At 35.6% G+C, this 18,687-nt stretch overlaps 1 protein-coding gene across 2 annotated transcripts; it reads right to left on the bottom strand.

Moving 5' to 3' along the window:
• Positions 1 to 710: 710 nt before the first annotated feature.
• Vmn2r42 (vomeronasal 2, receptor 42) lies at positions 711 to 17,766 on the bottom strand. Of its 2 annotated transcripts, none has more exons than NM_009493.2 (6): positions 17,454 to 17,766; positions 14,369 to 14,660; positions 11,763 to 12,575; positions 10,062 to 10,289; positions 4,966 to 5,089; positions 711 to 2,563 (listed from the first exon to the last, which is right to left on the bottom strand). In NM_009493.2, exons 1-6 carry the CDS (start codon positions 17,648 to 17,650, stop codon positions 1,659 to 1,661), a joined length of 2,559 nt encoding a protein of 852 aa, NP_033519.1. In that variant the 5' UTR covers positions 17,651 to 17,766; the 3' UTR covers positions 711 to 1,658. The 2 variants fall into 2 exon arrangements, with proteins under 2 accessions (NP_033519.1, XP_017177618.1); XM_017322129.1 differs by having other exon boundaries at positions 1,659 to 2,413; positions 17,454 to 17,650.
• Positions 17,767 to 18,687: the final 921 nt, after the last annotated feature.

Below are 18,687 nucleotides of genomic sequence, written 5' to 3' on the forward strand. Positions count from 1 at the left end.
GAGCTCATGTGTTTAGCTGCATATGTAGCAGAAGATGGGATACTCCACCATCATTGAGTATCTTGATCTTGTGAAGATTATATGCCCCAGTAGAGGGGAATGCCAGGGTCTGGAAGCAGGAGTGGGTTGGTTGGGGAACAGGGTGGTGAGAGTATATAGGGGATAGTATTTGAAATGTAAATGAAGAAAATATCTAATAGAATAATAAAAAAAAAATAAGTTCGTGAAGAAATCCATTAAACCATACTTTGAATATCAAATCTTTCTTTGCAACAATGCCATCTTCCACGAATTTTCAATGAGTCAAATGTGGATGTTAATAGAGATTGTGTTCCTTAAAGGGAGATTGCTAATGATCATATTTCTATGAATACTGACTTAGGGAAGTGATTGATTTTGTTAATGTATTTTAGACCCATTTGGTTTGCCATTATATAATGAGAATTGATAAATGTGAAATATTTAGTGTAGCCGCAAACACTCAATTGTCTTTTTGAAAAGTCGTTTCCTAGAAAGCAGTGTAATTAAAGCATCTGCCTCTCATTCTGTTTTCCAGAATTTTCTGAGTCCAGGACCTCAATCAGAACTGCACACAAAGGGAAATCTCTGAAAGAAATTAGGTTCATGCAAATGTCAGTAGTTTTACCTATCCCTTCCATAACTACAATATCAATAGCACGTTGACATAGCTACAAGCTTATTTAATTTCATTTTTTAATTTATTATTACTCAATATTTTTGTTACAATCTAGTAGTTATCCCCCTCCTGGTTTGCCCCACTGACTCTTCCTCATCTAACAACTCCTCTGCCATCTCCAAGATGATATCCCTACATCCCCAATGCCCAGCACTTCCCAATCCCTGGGGACTTAAGTCTCTCTGGGGTTAGGTGTGTCTCCCACTGATGCTAGACCAGGCAGTCTTATGGTGCATATTTGTTGGGGGCTTCACATCAGCTTGTGTATGATCTCTGGTTAGAGGCTCAGTGTCTGAGAGATCTTGCTTGTCCAGGTTTGTTGAGAATGCTGGTCACCCTCCTCCTCAGCTTCTTCCAAATATTCCCAATTCAGCCACAGAATCCCTGGGCTTCTGATCATTGTTGGATATAATATATTTGTATTTGACAGCAGAAAAGGAACATTTCCTCCTTAGATTATTGGCCAGTAGCTTGAAGAACAGAAGAAAAAAAAAGTCAGTATTTTCTTCTGTGTGTGCTCTTACTGGAAATCAGAAAATAAGTTCTGATTTCAACTTTGCTGATTATTTAGTTAGTCTGTGTTTCTCATTGATTATTTGATTTGGTAGATGGTTTCTATGTGTAACCCTGTCTGTCCTAGATCTCATTTTTTCTACACAAAGTGGTGGATTAAACTGCCTTATCAACGTTTTTTGGAAGTTACCAGAGGGCAATCTCCATGAAATCAAAACGAAGAATAAAATTGTAATAATTAGAGAGTTTAGTTCTCTGAGAGAAAATGAAGAAAGTGAATGAGTGCAAGATTTTATGGACACTGTACGGAAGTTCAGTAGATATGATACTTCCTTTTATCACTAGAGCAACCAGTGAGAGTGATTCTAAAACTAGACACATGCACTATAACCCAATATTTGGTGGTTATGTACCAACTTTACATTTGACAGAATTCCTAAATATTTGTTCAAAAATATGATTTTTCTCTGATCTTTTGGGTAGAATTTCTCTCTGGTCTCATTAAAATGATATAAATCTTGGGTACAAAAATACATCCAAGCATCCCTGCACTGGATGCCAAGATAGAGAAGATCTCCACAGCAACCATGTGTTTGCCCTTTGTGCTATGGTACACAGGGAGGAAGGTGACCCAGACACTGCAGAACACTAGCATGCTGAAGGTCAAGAACTTGGCTTCATTGAATGCATCAGGCAGATTCTTGGCCAAGAAAGCCAAAGTGAAGCTTCCCAGTGCCAGGCAGGCCAAGTATCCAAGGACACAGTAGAATGCAGTAACTGAGCCCTTGTTGCACACAATGATGATGTGGCCATGCTGAGAGTGTTCATCAATATCAACAAAGGGAGGAGAGACTGCTAGCCAGATTGCACACAGAACACATTGGAGTAGGGAACATATAGGAATAATGTAGTTTAGTGTCCCTGATACAAGGAAGTATCTCAATCTTCTTCCTGGGACTGTGACTTTGAAAGCTAGAACCACAGTGACTGTTTTGGCCAGAACTGTGGAAACAGCCACAGTGAATACAATTCCAAATGTGATTTGCTGTAAGACACAGATGACTTTGTTTGGAAGGCCAATGAAGAAAAAGGAGCACAGAAAACAGAACATGAGTGACATGAGTAATAGATAGCTGAGGCTTCTGTTATTGGCCTTCACAATAGGAGTGTCATGGTGCTTCACAAAGACACAAAGTACCACAGCTGTGAATGCAGAGAAGCAGAAGGCCATTAAGGCAAGTGCCATCCCCAAGGGGTCTTCATAGCTTAGGAAGGTGACACCTTTCTGAATACATTTGTTCTGTTCTGTGTTGGCATATTGGTATTCTGGACAATTCACGCATTGATCCATATCTGATTTCCAAAAGAAATCTTAGTTAGGTCTGCTTAAGAAATTTTATTGTCAATGTATTTCAAGTAAGGGTAATGAAAGAAGCTTTGCAATGATGCCTTTGATGCTGAGAATGTAATATGAAGGATAATGCTTCTGAGCATTGCTTTCAATTCATAATGTTCATAAAGATTTAAAGCAAATAAAACTAAGCAATTTTTTCTTTATCTACTTAACTTGATAGTATTATTTATGATGTTATTAGAAAGGGGTTTGTGGAGTGTGTGGGGTGAGAGGGGTACCAAGCACTGAGGAGCACAAAAAAGACTATAAAGAGGCAACCTCAGGTAATAAGAGGGCGGGTGGACCCACCAAAATGCACCAGAGACTTGGGAGGTTAGAGACCCTAGATGAAATGTACTACAGTAGATAGAGGGAAAGTACAGAGCCCACCTCCAGCGGGAAGACAAGATATCAAGTAAGTGATGGGGTTCCTATCCCATAGTCACATCTTCAACCCATAAATGTTCCTGTCTTTATGCAAGGATGAAATGGAGAGGAGCCTGAGGAAAAGAAGTTCCAATGACAGGCCCAAAGTGGGATCTAGGCCAAGAGGAGGTCTTATGGCCTCACATTTTACTGTGGCTCTGGAGCACTCACAAAAAGGATCTATCATGACTGCCCTCCTAAATACAGTTATTTGCATCCAACGAATGGATTGAAGCAACTAATTCCTGAATTAGGGAAGGCTGAAAGTAGTTGAGGTGTAACAGCAGTCTCAATTAATCTTGACCCCAGAAATCTCTCAAACAATGTACCACCAAACAGACACCACACACCAGCTGATATGGGTCCCTCAATACAGTAAAGGGCTTCTGTGTCTGTGTTCATTCAGAGAAGATACATATAACCCTCAAAGACTGAAGGCCCCAGGTCAGGTGGTGTGGGGCATTGGTCTATGCACAGACAGGCTGGTCTCCAGTCCAGCTCAGATTCTGAACCCTGGGTCTTGGTGGTCATAATTTACATACGTAGGAGGGAAGGTGTTTTTCATGGTCCTGGAACTCTGGCTCCTGCCTAAGTAACCTTCCACTACAGCCCCCAAAAGAGAAACAAGGCTGGAAGCCATGTAGTCAATATCCCAAGCTTTTGACCTTCAGGTAAAGTCCTCCCCAGTTACCTAGCAACAGAAAAGATAGCATATTTCAAAAGGGGCTGATTGGCCACTCCTTGCCCTCTCTCTCTCTCTCTCTCTCTCTCTCTCTCTCTCTCTCTCTCTCTCTCTCTCTCTCTCTCTCTTTGTCTCTCTGTCTCTCTCTGTCTCTCTCTCTCTTTCCCCTTTGTTCTCTTGCTCTTACTCTCCTCTCACTCTCTCCCTCTTACTCTCTCTCTTTTTCTAACCCCCCTTTCTCTCTCCTACATTGTTTCCTTATCCTGGCCTTTCTATAATAAAGCTCTAAAAGCATAGATAGTCTCTGATCATCAAGGCTGTGCTCACTCTTGGCAGTGTGGGAACCTTTCTTCCCTCTTCCCTCTCTCCCATAACAGGGGGGCTACAGGGTGTTGCCCCAGTTCCCCCAGGTTGGGCTGCCCATTGTCCATCCCCTGTTAAATGAGTCAGAGCCTTGGATGCCCACCCCAGGCTGAATGGAAAGTGTCTGGCAGCCCTCCCATGTCTGCCTGTCCAGGGCATAAGTGGAACTCTAGCGGGACATGAGTCCTCACTCCCCCCTCTTTTCCTAGGCCCCGTTTTAGTTCCTATAAGTTTGTGTGGGAGATGGGGGTTCAACGTGAAGGCAGGTCAACTCTTATCCCCTACATCCTGGATTCTAACTACATCTGGTTTTGAACATGGCCCTCTTAATATCGCATAGTTAACATTTTTTCATAAATTTGCAAATACTTTTGTCTTCTATATTAATCTTATAGAGAACATGGATTTTGCACCTAGTAGTCTCATGATCTAATCCAGTAGATTAAATATAATATTCAGTTCTCCATGGGCTCTTATATGTACATGGTGTGCATAATCATATTTCAGATGGATAGATTCATGAAATATGACTCAATCAATACTAACAAAATTCGTGATTAAAATCCAAATGTACAGGTAGTTTTATAATAGATTATCTGTTTGGAAAATCTTGTGCAGAATTGCTGGAAATTACAGTTATATTTTCTAAAGTATTTTCTTTGTGAAATATAATCTACCATGAATTTTCAATGAGTCAATATGTGGGTCAAGGCACCAGGCATGTTTGTTTGCTTTTGCAAGATTTTGTTAAGGATTTTTGTATCTACAAGTAGTACATTTGATAAGTAATATACTTTATATCTGCAGTTGCCTTTTAGCTGACTTCATTATTCCAGGGTGATGGAAGAGAAATACATATCTTCGGGATTTATCAGAGCAGCAAACACTCACTTGTCTCATTAGAAATTTCATTTTCAGGGCAGGGGCTGCAAACAAAACAGCAGGCTGCCATTCCCTCCTTCCATAATCTTCTGAATCCAGGACTACAATCTGCACTGCACACAGAGGATGGCATCTGAGAAAAATTAGAAACATATTGATAATGAGTTTTAGAAGGTTCTTTTATGTTTTAGATTAGCACTTTAAGATTTCAATAATCTCATTTTGTTCACACAATCTGATTGACATATATTTGTTTGTTTGTTTGGTTTGTGTGTGTGTGTGTGTGTGTGTGTGTGTGTGTGTGTGTGTTTTGAGGCAGTGTAACTCTGGCTGTCCTCGAACTCACTTTGTAGACCAGGCTGGCCTCAAACTCAGAAATCCACCTGCCTCTACCTCAAAGTGCTGGGATTAAAAGTGTGTGCCACCACCGCCAGGCTCCTGATTGACATTTTACAATGTCCATTATTTAATGAACAAAAATGAATATTGAAAATGCATTGAAGAAATGTTGCATAGTATCTGAGTGTCTATAAATTTAGGAAAAAGTGCTGATATTGAGCTGTATGTGAAAACTACAGAAGTTGCAACCTGGTGTTTTTTAGTTAATTATTTTCAAGTTGGTACTAAGTGCTATCGACAGAGGAAACTTAATTGAAATATTCTCTCAGCCAACACTAGCCTGCCCTCATGTATTTGAAGCATTTTCATCTTTGGTAATTGATATAAGAATGCCCATCTTATTGTGGACAGTTGAACCAGTAAGTAGTGTTCTTTTATATCTCTTGGAAAAAAAAAACAGACTAAAGTAATGTTGGCAGTTTTTTCCATTAATGGGAGAATCAGAAAAATGTTTTGGGAAACAGATATTAAAAGATTTTGCCTTGCCTTATCACAAAGAAAAAAATCTATTCTTTAGTTCCAGTTTCCTGATATCCACACTTGTCTTTCTATAACTATAAGCCATATGTCAAATCACACCTTCCTCCTCACTTTCATTATTATCAAAGTTTAGTTAAAGCAACAGTGAAGCAAGTTAGTATTTGAAGAAATTTGAAATAGGAAAAATATGTCCTTCAGTCATAGATAACAAATATGACCTCAAATAAATTACTGCTGCAAAGCATGAGAAAATGTTTATAAAAATAGTGGAGTATGCAGACACTGGTTTAATATGGCTAGAGATGATAAATTAATACATAGGGACCTTGAATATGTAGAATTCCATGACGTCAAAATGCTCTACAGTGGCTTCAAATATTGGAAAAAGCTGGATAAATATTAGATTTTTAAAGTTAATTGAAGATTTGAAGAATTTTTTCTATATTTTTGATATTGTTGAAAAGGCTCTTACACTCTCCCATCGAAGATCGGAGTATATTTCCCCCACCCATCATTTTCTTCCTTCTTTCCTTCCTTCCTTCCTTCCTTCCTTCCTTCCTTCCTTCCTTCCTTCCTTCCTTCCTTTCTTCCTTCCTTCCTTTCTTCCTTCCTTTCCTTCCTTCTTTCTTTCTTTCTTTCTTTTTTTTTTTTTGGTTTTTCAAGACATGGTTTCTCTGTATAGCCCTAGCTGTCCTGGAACTCACTATTTTGACGAGGCTGGCCTCGAACTCAGAAATCTGTCTGCCTCTGCCTCCCAAGTCTTGTGATTATAAGCCTGTGCCACCACACTTGGCACCCATCATTTTCTTTAACTGTATATTAACCCCTTTGTTATATTTGAAAGACTATTTTGAGTTAGAGTATGGAATGTCTGCATACTTTTGTACTTTATAATTTATTTTAACGTAGTGTCTCCATATTACACGTGGCTGTTTTGGACTCACAATATAGGGTATACTGGGAAGAAACAGACAGAGATTTTCAGATTTTTGTCTCTAAAGTGCTTGGATGAAACATGAATCACAAGAACAACTTGACATTTTTTATGACTTTCATAGATAAAATTTCCTCTGCATGTATTATGTAAATAGTTTTGTGAAAGAAAATGTTCTAATATCAATATAGGTTCCTTCTGTTCTATCACTATTTTTGTTTCTTTATCTTTGAATTGATGTTGGTGTTGGCTAAGAGCCATTTCTGAAGGTTTTTGGAAAATAATGTAATTCTCTATTTGGTCGTGCATTGCATTTAATGAAACTGCATATATTGAAGTATGCTTGCATCCCTGAAATAAATTCTCCCTTAGAGGAAGAAAACAGGGGGAGGGGAAAAATAGGAGAAGAATCAGGTATGGTAGAAAATGGAAGATGTGTACACAGGTCAGGAAATTGAACAGAGGTGTATAGCAGTCAGGGATGTGTTCTTTGGGTAGCAACCAGAAAGTCCCATATGCCAGGAAATCAAGAGCATCCCAGGAACCCACAGGGTGACATTAGCTGAAATATCCTAGAATCGGGAGGAAGAAACTGTTGATACCATATCCAGAGGTTAGGCATGCCGCCCCCCCCCCCAGTTGAGGAATAGGGTCACCCACACATCTACAAAATTTTAACCCAGAATTGTTCCTGTCTAATGGAAATAATGGGGCAAAGAGTAGAGCAGAGACAGAAGGAAAGGACACACAGAGTCTGCCCCACCTGGAGATCCATCCCAAATGCAGTCACTACACCCAGGCACTATTGTGGATGGCAAGAAGTGTTTACAAACAGTAGCCTGATACAGCTATCTCCTGAGAGGCTCTGCCAGATCCTGACCAATACAGATATGGATGCTCACATTCAACCAATGAACTGAGCACAGGGACCCCAATGGAGGTGTTTGGGGAAAGACTGAAGGAGTTAAAGTTTCCTATCTGGCAACAATGGGAGGGGAGACCTTTGGTTCTGTGAAGTCTTGATGCACCAGTATAGAGGAATGCTTAGGTGCTGAGGAAGGAGTGGGTAGTTGGGTGGGAGAACACCCTCATAGAAGCAGGTTTCTTTGTATAAAATATTGAATTATACTGTGATAAAAGATAATTATATTTTCATGCACTGTGCCACCTAGATACATATGAGGGGTATTTAACACTCATTTATTGTCATGTAGTGCTTCCTAAATATTTTATAAGTAGCACAGCTCCAAAAATAGCAATTTTCAGAGTGAATGATAAAGAATTGACAAAAATCCAAAGTAGAAAAAAGAATGAACAAGCCAGGATTATCAGCAGTTGTGGAGGTGTATTAACTCCGATTAGTTTGCAAGCAAAACTGAGAATTGGTCTCATCCCACAAACCTCAAGAAATCCTATCTACAATAGATGAATTAGTCAAGTGGAAGCAATGAGTTGGTCTCATTTGGGCTCAAATATCAATGTGATTATATTTTCACACTTTTGCTCCCAAGTCCTGAGTACATTTAGTTCATATAAGATTAATTTCCTGGTAGGGGAACAGGGCATTTGTGAGTCACAAAAATTTTCCTACTGTCCCTTGTATTTGGTAATTATGTTATGGTTAATCAGTGATAAAAGAAGATACCAACAGTATTTGACTACCAGAGTTTTGTGTTTTGGCTGGCTTTGAAAAGGACAGTCTATTTCAGTATGTTTGTGTAGAATTCCCACTGACATATAACATCACTTTGTCCAAGGAATTCCTCTTGTAGTTTGATATTAATAGTTTATAGGAGCTTCTTCTTATGTTTATTCACATGCAAATGTGGAATACATAATCTGTATCAGTAGTTCCAGATGTTCTGATTATCGAATTGACAGTTTGAATTATATTTTCAAAAATAAAGTATTCTTAGTACTAAGCTGGGAACAACTGTCATTCAATTGTCTATCACTAACTCATGCTTAACTCACTACTATTCATTTGAGGTATGAAGTAGGATTTCATGGTCTTTTCACCTAGCTCATTTTCATATGTCTATTTTTCATAATGTGTTATGAAAATTTTGTTATATTATGATGGCTTAGTTTTGTTTAATCTTGTTTTATTTTACTATTCTCCCATAGAATCCTGTCATTTTCTAATGAGTGACATAAAGTGGATTTGATGAAAAAGGAAGAAAATATGAATATTAACTATGATATATTTGCCAGGAGAACTGACAATTGTTCACATCCCAGTAGAAGAACTGGAAACTGTAATTAGGATATATTATGTGAGAATAACAAGTTATTTTCAATAAATAAAACAATCAAAATTAAAAACAAATTCTCCCTGTTCTCAGAGAATGATCTTTCTGTTATGTGTTGTGTTCTTTTGGTAGGTGTTTTTGTCAAGAATTATTCCACACATATTCATCAAATGTATTGTTCTTGAATGACCTTTTTTCCCTCTCATTAAACATTATTCTGTTTTTTTCCATTTTTTAATAAAGGAAAGTTCTCCTTTTGTATATGAATGTGTCTTCCTACCTCTGCAGGCATCTTAGGAATGTCTTAAAAAATAAACCAGTTTTGTTGTCGTAGATTTCATTTAGAGAATGTTAACAAAAAAGTTCAATTATCACTGAAAATTATATGTTGCTTTTGTCTGGTTGCTGTTATTGCTGTACTTGAGGTGTGTCAATAGCCTTTATTTTTTCTGTGTTCTATTGCTGTCTATAGGTTCCTTTGATCTTCTGGTCATCTTATGGAAAAGAGTGAATGGATTCTTCAAATTTACTAAAAAGTCATGTTTCTATGAATATGATTTTCTGTAATTGTGTTCATTAGTGAATGTCCTTTTATTATATGGTAAACATTTTTGGATATAATGACAAGGGTCATCAATTATGACTATTGGTGTTTCATAACTGTAACATTAGCCTCTTCCATATCAATACCTGTTCCAGAAGATTAAGGTAAGGGAGGAGATTACTGTTTCATTAGCACAATTATGTGAAGAAAATTTTGTTTAATTTAAAGGAAAGAATATCAAACAGTGGTGAAAAACAGGTTTTTAATTTATTAAATTTCAAAAAAATGGTTCTGATATGAAAAAAAAGTATATTTTATGTATGTTTGAAATCTTCAAATAATTGGTAAAAATGTGAAAAATGAAAAAAAGAAATATGCAGGAGACTAGAAATTGGTTCCTTATGTGACTAAATTGTTCATTTCAATATGTTGCCATGTGTTCATTTGACAATGTTACTGCTCTGTATTATAAACCAGTAAGCTAGCACACTCTTACCTTTCTTCTTCCTGTGGCCAACTCAATCATGTCTACGTATAAGTGAGAGTGTCGACCATGTGGTAAATATGGGCTGAACTTTCCTAACTTCATCTTAATCCCAAGGTGTTGTGAGAGATTCGCAAAGTGAACAATGTCATATTCATCCTGCATTATTACTCTTTGCTTCATAAACACTTTGTCCCCAAGAGGATTAGTGAAGTAGGTCCTTCTTAGAAAGGAGTTTACCTAAAATAAAAGCATTGCACTATTATGTATATATCATTCCTTCAAGTCATAAAATTCATTCTGATTTCATAGCAAAGGAAAATGTATTTAAAGAAAGAAAGAGAGAGATGAATCATAACAAATGCAACTGCACAAAAAAAATTATCACAATATTACAAGAAGAATACCAAACACAAACAGAGAAAAATGCAGAACCAAACACAGGTATGCAACTCACACACACACAAACACACACACACCAAACACACAAATATATACACATACACGGAGAGAGGCTCACATCTTTTCCAAGTCACACATATAGTGTTGCTATACATTGATATACAAACACATATACGTACATGTTGACACACATATGTAAATAGTCAGGCACATAAATGACAATCATATCCACTAAAATAAAAACACAGATATGATATCACACAAAATAATACACTGGTACACATACAACCACACAGACAGACATACAGACACACACACACACACACATGCACACACACACACAGACACACACACACACAGAGAGAGATAGATAGAGAGACAGAGAGAGAGAGAGAGAGAGAGAGAGAAAGAGAGAGCAAAACACAGGGAGATGTATAAATATTAAAGGACTAGCCATGAACAATATTGACACACAGAGATTTTTATACTCACACTTAAAGACAAAAAGGAAGCTAAAGACCTTGCCAAGTACAAAGAAATAGGCAGACACATACTTAGTAAAGCAGGTAAAAATCTGCATAAGTACTTATAAACACTTAAAAATACATACATCGTACACAATGAAACCTACTCTGACAAAACCCCAAAGAAACATACACACATATATAAACAAACACTTATAGAAAGAAATTCCTCCATAGGAAAAAAATGTTGCTCACTTCCACTTTCATACAGAGAGATAAACATATATGTTGAAAGTAACACAAATATAAATGTAGATAAACAGAAAGAGAAGAAAATATACATATACTCAGTGAGAAGCATACATTCACACATATAAACACATTTCTACACACAGAAATGAATACCAACATTATTTCTAGTTTAGTTACTATCAGAAAACCCATTATGTTCTCCAGATCCTACACTTTTGGCAGAATCACTGGATTACGCTAATGAAAATAATTCCTCCAAATGATTTCCATATAATTATCAAATATAAATAAAAACTCATCTTCTAATCATGGAGAAAATTAATGAGGAAAGACTTTTTATCTACTATTGGAAGGGGCATGCTAATAGATATTTGGGTGCTTTGTATAAAACCACACATTTTCATTGCTAATCTGTGAATTCTTTTTCCAATCACATTCATAACAATCTATAGATTTGCTTTTGTTAAGGTAAAATGTTTGGAAACCTATCTATTTTGGAAAATATTTCTTATTTCTTTAAGTCTGGGCATCTGAAAGACTCTAAACAACTGTGCAATTAAAGACACCAAACCTCAGCAAATAGAAGAAACTTTACCTTCAAGCAGTGAGAACTGGCTCCTTTTCCATTATCTATTGCCTGATTATCAGCCTGTTGCAGATTCATCTCATGGAGGGCATGGGCTATGGCATGCACAGCATTATATATGTTATGACTATTCTCACTAAAGGCCATGTCAAGCTTCTCTTCCATTAGCCAATCAAATGAGGCATCAGATGAACTGTTCTTAAGTATTTTACAATTAGATGCTGAGTCTTCAGAGTTAATATATTTCCACTCTGGCATTACTAGACATAAATCTGTGTTTCTGAGATGGAACCATGTCTGTACAAAATTTTTAAAGCCAGAAATCTCACCATGGTGGGGTAGAAAAGTAAGTGATCCATAGAATGTGTCATGACTTATGTCTGTCTTACTGGTAGGGAAATTCAATTGTTTTGTGGTGATCCATATTCTCTGTAAAATGGGAGGTTCCCACATTCTGAAGATCAAATCAATGAAATTATATGTTTCTCCATAAATGATAATAACATTTGTTAGTGACTTCACAATTTGTTTGTAGTTTATTTCAGTTTTTTGTGGAAATGAAACTTCATCAACAGAGATCATTTTCACAAAGGCAAAGCAAATTTCTTTGTTTTCACTCTGTTTCTTCAACTCTAAAAGAAATTGGTTTCCTTGATCATCATCTGGGATGACAAGGCCAATCCAATTCCATTTCAAATAAAGTATGAAGGAGACCATTGCCAATGCTAGAGATGTGTCTTTTGGGGCCATCTGATAGAGATAGGGATATTGTTCATCATCACTGAAGATGGAACTGAAAGATCCATAGGAAAGCTGAAGGATCTACAACACAGAGAGCAGCATGAGGTGTGCTGCATGTGAAAACACTTGTAATCATATTTACCTGCAAACAGTTGATTACCTGTGACTTTTTCCCTCATCTCTGATTCAAATTAGCAAACGTGGAAGCCTGGCACATCCACTTCTAATGGGAACAGCAAGCATAGCTGTTTGACAAAGTTGTAACAAATGTATTCAGATGTTATAATGACTGCCTTTCTGTCTTTCAGTTTTAGTCTTGATATCTGTGTTTCAAATGTTTGAAGTGATTTTTATACTTTTATAATTTGGGGATATTTGATGAATATTTTTTAAAAAGGCTTTTATGCCTTAATCCATAAATACGTCCAAGATTAAAGAGGAGAGTCCTGTACATGATACTGATATAGCATTTGGAAGAGATACTCTTATATTGCCCTACTTGACAATAATATTGTACACTAGAGGTTGTGACTCACATAAAATTGCCAGAGATCTCCTTTTTAGGTTTTGTTCTGAATTACTCTGGCAATGTCTGCCTCTGTGCCTCCTCAGGAAACAGACAATAAGATCAAAGTATTTGTAAAAATATAAACTAGATTTTGCAGCCTAAAAGTGTTAGCAGCAAATTGGATTAGAAAAACTCTTCTTACTATATACCCTGGTAATTCTGGTGCAAAATAATTGGGATTCATAAGTTGTACATCTTGAGGAAAATATATAGAAATGAAGTTAGATTGAATTGTATTTTGTCCCCCTTAAAAAGTGATTATAATGTTTTATAAAATCTTCCTGTGGAAAAATATGGAGGAATGAGGAATTGGAACCCCACAACTCCTCTTTCTTAGTAAAGTCACTTGTGAAGTTCTAATCTTGTATCTTACAATGTGGAAGCAAAAGAAAAAAACAAGATAAAACATAGAAATAAATTCTACAGAGTATATAATAATATATTATATACTGATGATAATATAATAATTTAAATTAATTACATTAATAATATCATCATATTATTAAAGAAAATGAATTATTACAGGTATAGCACTATGGGTGTGAAATTTTTGCCAGGGATGTAATGTCAATTTAAATTCTGACTTTTAATAGTTGGTCATCCACTCACAGGTAGTCAAATGACTAACTCCACAGACTGGATTGGAGCTTTTCATCCTTTCTAGTACCACTGAAATGTCATGAGTTGCTAGATTATGAATGGTATTTCATGCCTTTGCCAAAAAAAAAAAAAAAAAAAAAAAAAAAAAAAAAAAAAAACTAAACTAAACAAAAGAAAAACTCCAGATAGTTAAAAGTTAGGTTACAGAGAAAATGTTGGTAAAATTTATTTCTGTTCTATCACAGTTTACATCTGATGACTAAACCTATAAGACCAACATAATTCTATTATTTCATAGTTTACCAATGATAATTTAATCTTATAACCAAGATAAAGATAACACCTATATGGGGACAGAAATAATATTTTCTATGTTTTGGAACAGCATGAAAAAAATCTCTGCTTGCTGAGCTTGGTATAAATAAAAAACACTCTAACTGACAGTCAGTCAAGGCTGTAAGATTCTCTCTTCCACCATGCCCGACTTAATTCTACATGGCCTTCTCTATTCCTCCTTGAAGGTATCTGTCAACTTCTGGTGGTAGTAACTAGTTGAAAGCCTATCATGTTTCTGAATAGTAAGTATCCTGGAACTACCTAGATTGACATAAGCATAAGTCCAACCACATCCATTAACTTTCTTAATAGCTATCAAGGTCCACAAAAGAGACATGATGTTAATAATTCCTGGCCAATGATAACTCACACGTGGAGATAAGAAGCTGTCCAGGTACTTCCAGAAACTTAAAGATTCATCCCAATTGGGTCCTGAAAGCAGAAATGAACACATACTCTCTTCATTACAGAAATAATTAGGAATAGGGCTTTGCTTTTTTCTATGAAATAAATATGGTGTAGGTGTTACAGTTTTTCCATCACAATGGCCCAAAGAGTATCTGATAATCAAAGACATATTTGGTAAAAGATCAGGATATCTGTTGATTTCATCCATTGCAAACACCAATGCCAAAGCATATTTGTGGTTTTTAGTAGTTTTTCTGTAAAAGAGTACAGTGTTTATTATGGACAGATGATTATACATCAACATTTGTAATTAATAGAAGCACTATGCTATACTGGAAGTTTCTGCATCTGACATCCAAAGACGGGAACAAAAGGCTTTTGTTATAAGGTTGGATTGACAGGTGAACCTGGTAAATAGAAAGTACTTTAAAAGTTCATGATGGTGTTGGTCCCATAAATAAGAGATGGTATTGACCTCATCCACAGAGATAATTTCCTTTTTTTGAGTGCTTGATCAGAAGGTAAAGAGAAAATCACAGGTATTGACAAAACAGTAATTCTGATCATGTCTTCATTTTGAAATTATTGAGCAATAAATAAATTTGTTATTAGAGCGCCTGAGTACATGTTATTTTCTTGTGAAATTAACTGAATTGGTTAAGGAAATGAAACCATAGCCAGGCGTGGTGTCACAAGCCTTTAATCCCAGTACTTGGGATGCAGACACAGGTGGATTTCTGACTTTGCGGCCAGCCTGGTCTACAAAATGACTTCCAGGACAGCCAGAGCTATACAGAGAAACCAGATCTCAAAAAGAAAGAAAGAAAGAAAGAAAGAAGTGATACCATGATTTATCAATACATAATTGTCTCTCTCTTCAGCAACATTTGATTCCTGTACTTATAATCACTTACAATTATTGGCCAAAATTCTTGACACATCCCTTAATATCTATCCTCATGCTGTTATTTTTTCAATCTTTTATTGAAATAAAATATTTTCTAAAGATTCATTTTTAATTAAATTCAAATATCAAACATGAGTTACGTAATTGATACATGTCAATATTTAAATTTGTATGTATTTGGCAAGAACTATTTAGTTTATAAGATTGCAGTACATCCAAATGTTTTATAAGATACTTTCTTGTAGACTATCCTCAATTCAAATGCACAGATATGCAGCAGTGGCAGGTGTTTAGTTCAGAGATTAAGGGCTTGTTTCATCATGAATGTATCATTCTCCTACTTCCTATTTACAAAGAAATGTGATATATTCACTTTGGGTATTTATTCATTATAAATTAATTTCTAGGAAACATCTTTGACAACCTTTGTAATTACACTAAAAGAGTACTGGTATTCTACTGAGAACTAGGAAAATACGGAAATATCCGTGATATGTGTATATGTCAGTATTATATGCTTATAATATAGAAGAGATTTTTTGTGTAAATTTATATGATGTATTCATTGTTTTTGTAAAAAAAAAAAAGTGGATCACTAGACCATGAGAATAGAATAATACCATATTGGTTTTGTTTATGTTTATGAAAAGAATAATATCTCCTGTTTTATCCTTGTCATTTCATATAATTTTATCAATGAACACTATATGTACACCTACATATTTAATGATTAGAATGATGTAAACACAATCTTTTACTAAAAATTATACTATTGTGTTTTCATTCTATACCCTATAAAAAAGGTCATTTTAATATTCTTTATTACCACACACACACACACACACACACACACACACACATACACACACACAAATCTCAATTAAAGTTTTACTAATATACAAAATAAATTTGAGAGTAGACCTTTTGCAATGCTCAAACTACTACCTATAACTGAAATTTAGGAACCATCAGTTACTTAAGATGTCTATGTAGCCTAGTAGTCTAAAGGGCTGTGTTTTAAAACAATGATCAGCAATCCACAAAAATTGGTATTGATACCAAGTTGGTATCATATGCACTAATATTTACTAAAATTATTGAAATAAGTCCCACAAGATTTAGATATTTTAAAAGGGTCAGAGAATAACCAACTCATACATGAATGGAGAAGACATTTTTCTTAAATAATGACAAAATAACTAATAGAAAGCACCTGTATCACTGTCCTCAAACGTTCCAACTATCCCAAAATACAATTGTCACCCATGCCAGTGATAAGTGAAATAATCAGTCACTACTGTTATTGATAGCCTGCCTATTCAAAGAATGTAATCATATCATTGGATTCCATATGTTCCAAGTATGGTTTATTCTAAAGAGAGAGTCCTGAGCTGAACTTTATAAAACTTAAAAGCCAGTGATTGTACATAAATAGTGTGAAGTATGAAGCCACAGAGCTTTTGGATTTTATCTTTTAAAACACTTCAATGTCTTGGCCCCTAATGAACAAAATATACTTTGCTCATATACATACAAACATATCCATCCAGGCATTCATATGAGATAGGAATTTCTGAGTGGAAGTATCTTCTCTTTACAAACCTGATGAAGATTTAGAAGTCAATAAGTGACCACATGCAATGAATTTGAGACATAAGTTTGTATGTATGTAAAGTTTTTGACAACTATATGTGCCATGAATATTACTAGAACCAGAATATGCTCTAGGAACAACACACTTATGGAAGGACTGTCAGCAGAATTCATGACCATTTATTTACATGTAGTTGGGATAAAACATAATGCAATATTACAGGATCAATTTCAATAAGTCATCTCTGTCTAGAGTGCAATATAAAGTGTCAAAACGCGGGCTTTATGTAAAAGATCAATGTAGATATTCCTTTATTCCAAAGTTTCCAACCTTTAAATTAGAAGCCACCTGGAGGAAAAACGAAACCTCCACTGGATTAAATAAATGGAGAAAATAGGATTAAATCTGTAAAAGAATTAAGGTTGTTTCTCAGAGTTCAGACTTAGCACCAGGACAGAAGACTCAGGAATTTGCCTAATCTTCATTCTCAGAGCACTCAAGAAATATTTATGTTCTCATTTCAATTTAAAATACAAATTTACTTACAGAAAATTAAGAGTCGTGTTGAAATAATCTTTTTCAATGGGTGTCTGAACAGCTGCCAGGATGAAAGCACAAGATAATCCCAAATATTCATCCGTTATTTCATCCAAATTTATTCTCCAAAAGCACCTGGGATCAATGAAATTGGCCATGAGAAGTGTAATATTAAGTAGGAAGAAGACTCCCATGAAAATGAACATCTTTTTCCTGCCTTAAACCTGGGCAGTGCGGATTGTGAAGTGCCATGCATATCAGCACATCAGATTTCTACCAGCTTTTATTTCTTTGTGCAAATGTGAGGTTTATTGCATATTCAAGACTCATTTTATTTTTAGGTTTCTCCTGAGCCCTGGAAGAAACTTAAATACTTTCTTCCCTGGGGCTCTGCAACTGGTGTCCACAGCCCATGCAATAAACACGTGTAGGTAAATACTTAGGAGAATAATTCATTCTCAGTCTACATGATATCATTAATGTTTGTGAATTTGTGGAAGGAAGCCCCTGTGTTCAAATTTAGTCCTTGGAAAGTTTCAACAATCTGATTATGTGAACAGAGTCAGAAATGATGTCAGTGGATTGTATCACATTATTCACAGTAAGACATCCAGTAATATCAAAACTGGAGCTACTGAGGACACACAGGACATTTTATTACACAGTCCAAGTCATACAGAGGCAGACTCATGTTTACAGTCAGTTAGATCCATAGACCATGTACAGTGTGTACTATGTTAAAGAAGTGATGGAAATATCTAAACAAGACCTGTGCTTCCATTATCTTGAGAATTTATAAACAGATCAAATCCCAAGTATAGGTAATTGAGCTCTATCTAAAATCATACATTTCTTCACATATCCACAGTTAATTTACATGGTAAAGATTGAGTTTTAAAGGCTCAACAAGACCCAGAAAATAAGCCATGCTTTGTTCTTTATTTCCAATAAAATAAAAAGTCACCCCATTTTCCAAAAATTAATTAGTAATGAAAAAAATCACGTTAATATTTGAGTTCCAAACCATTATCTTCCTCCCACGTGCTCAATTTTTTTCAACTTAATATCCTAGGCTGATGCATCTATTCTACATTATATATTTTTCCTACATTGTTTTTGGTCATTTTACATTGAGGTAGTGGCTGTTAAAGAATCTTATTTACAAATACCTCTTTAATATCTTAGAAACAAAAAGTGACTGTGAAATAGCACTGTGTTTCAATGTGTAAACTTTTCCTATACA

Source organism: Mus musculus, chromosome 7, assembly GCF_000001635.26.
Source record: "Mus musculus strain C57BL/6J chromosome 7, GRCm38.p6 C57BL/6J".
Taxonomy (NCBI): domain Eukaryota; kingdom Metazoa; phylum Chordata; class Mammalia; order Rodentia; family Muridae; genus Mus; species Mus musculus.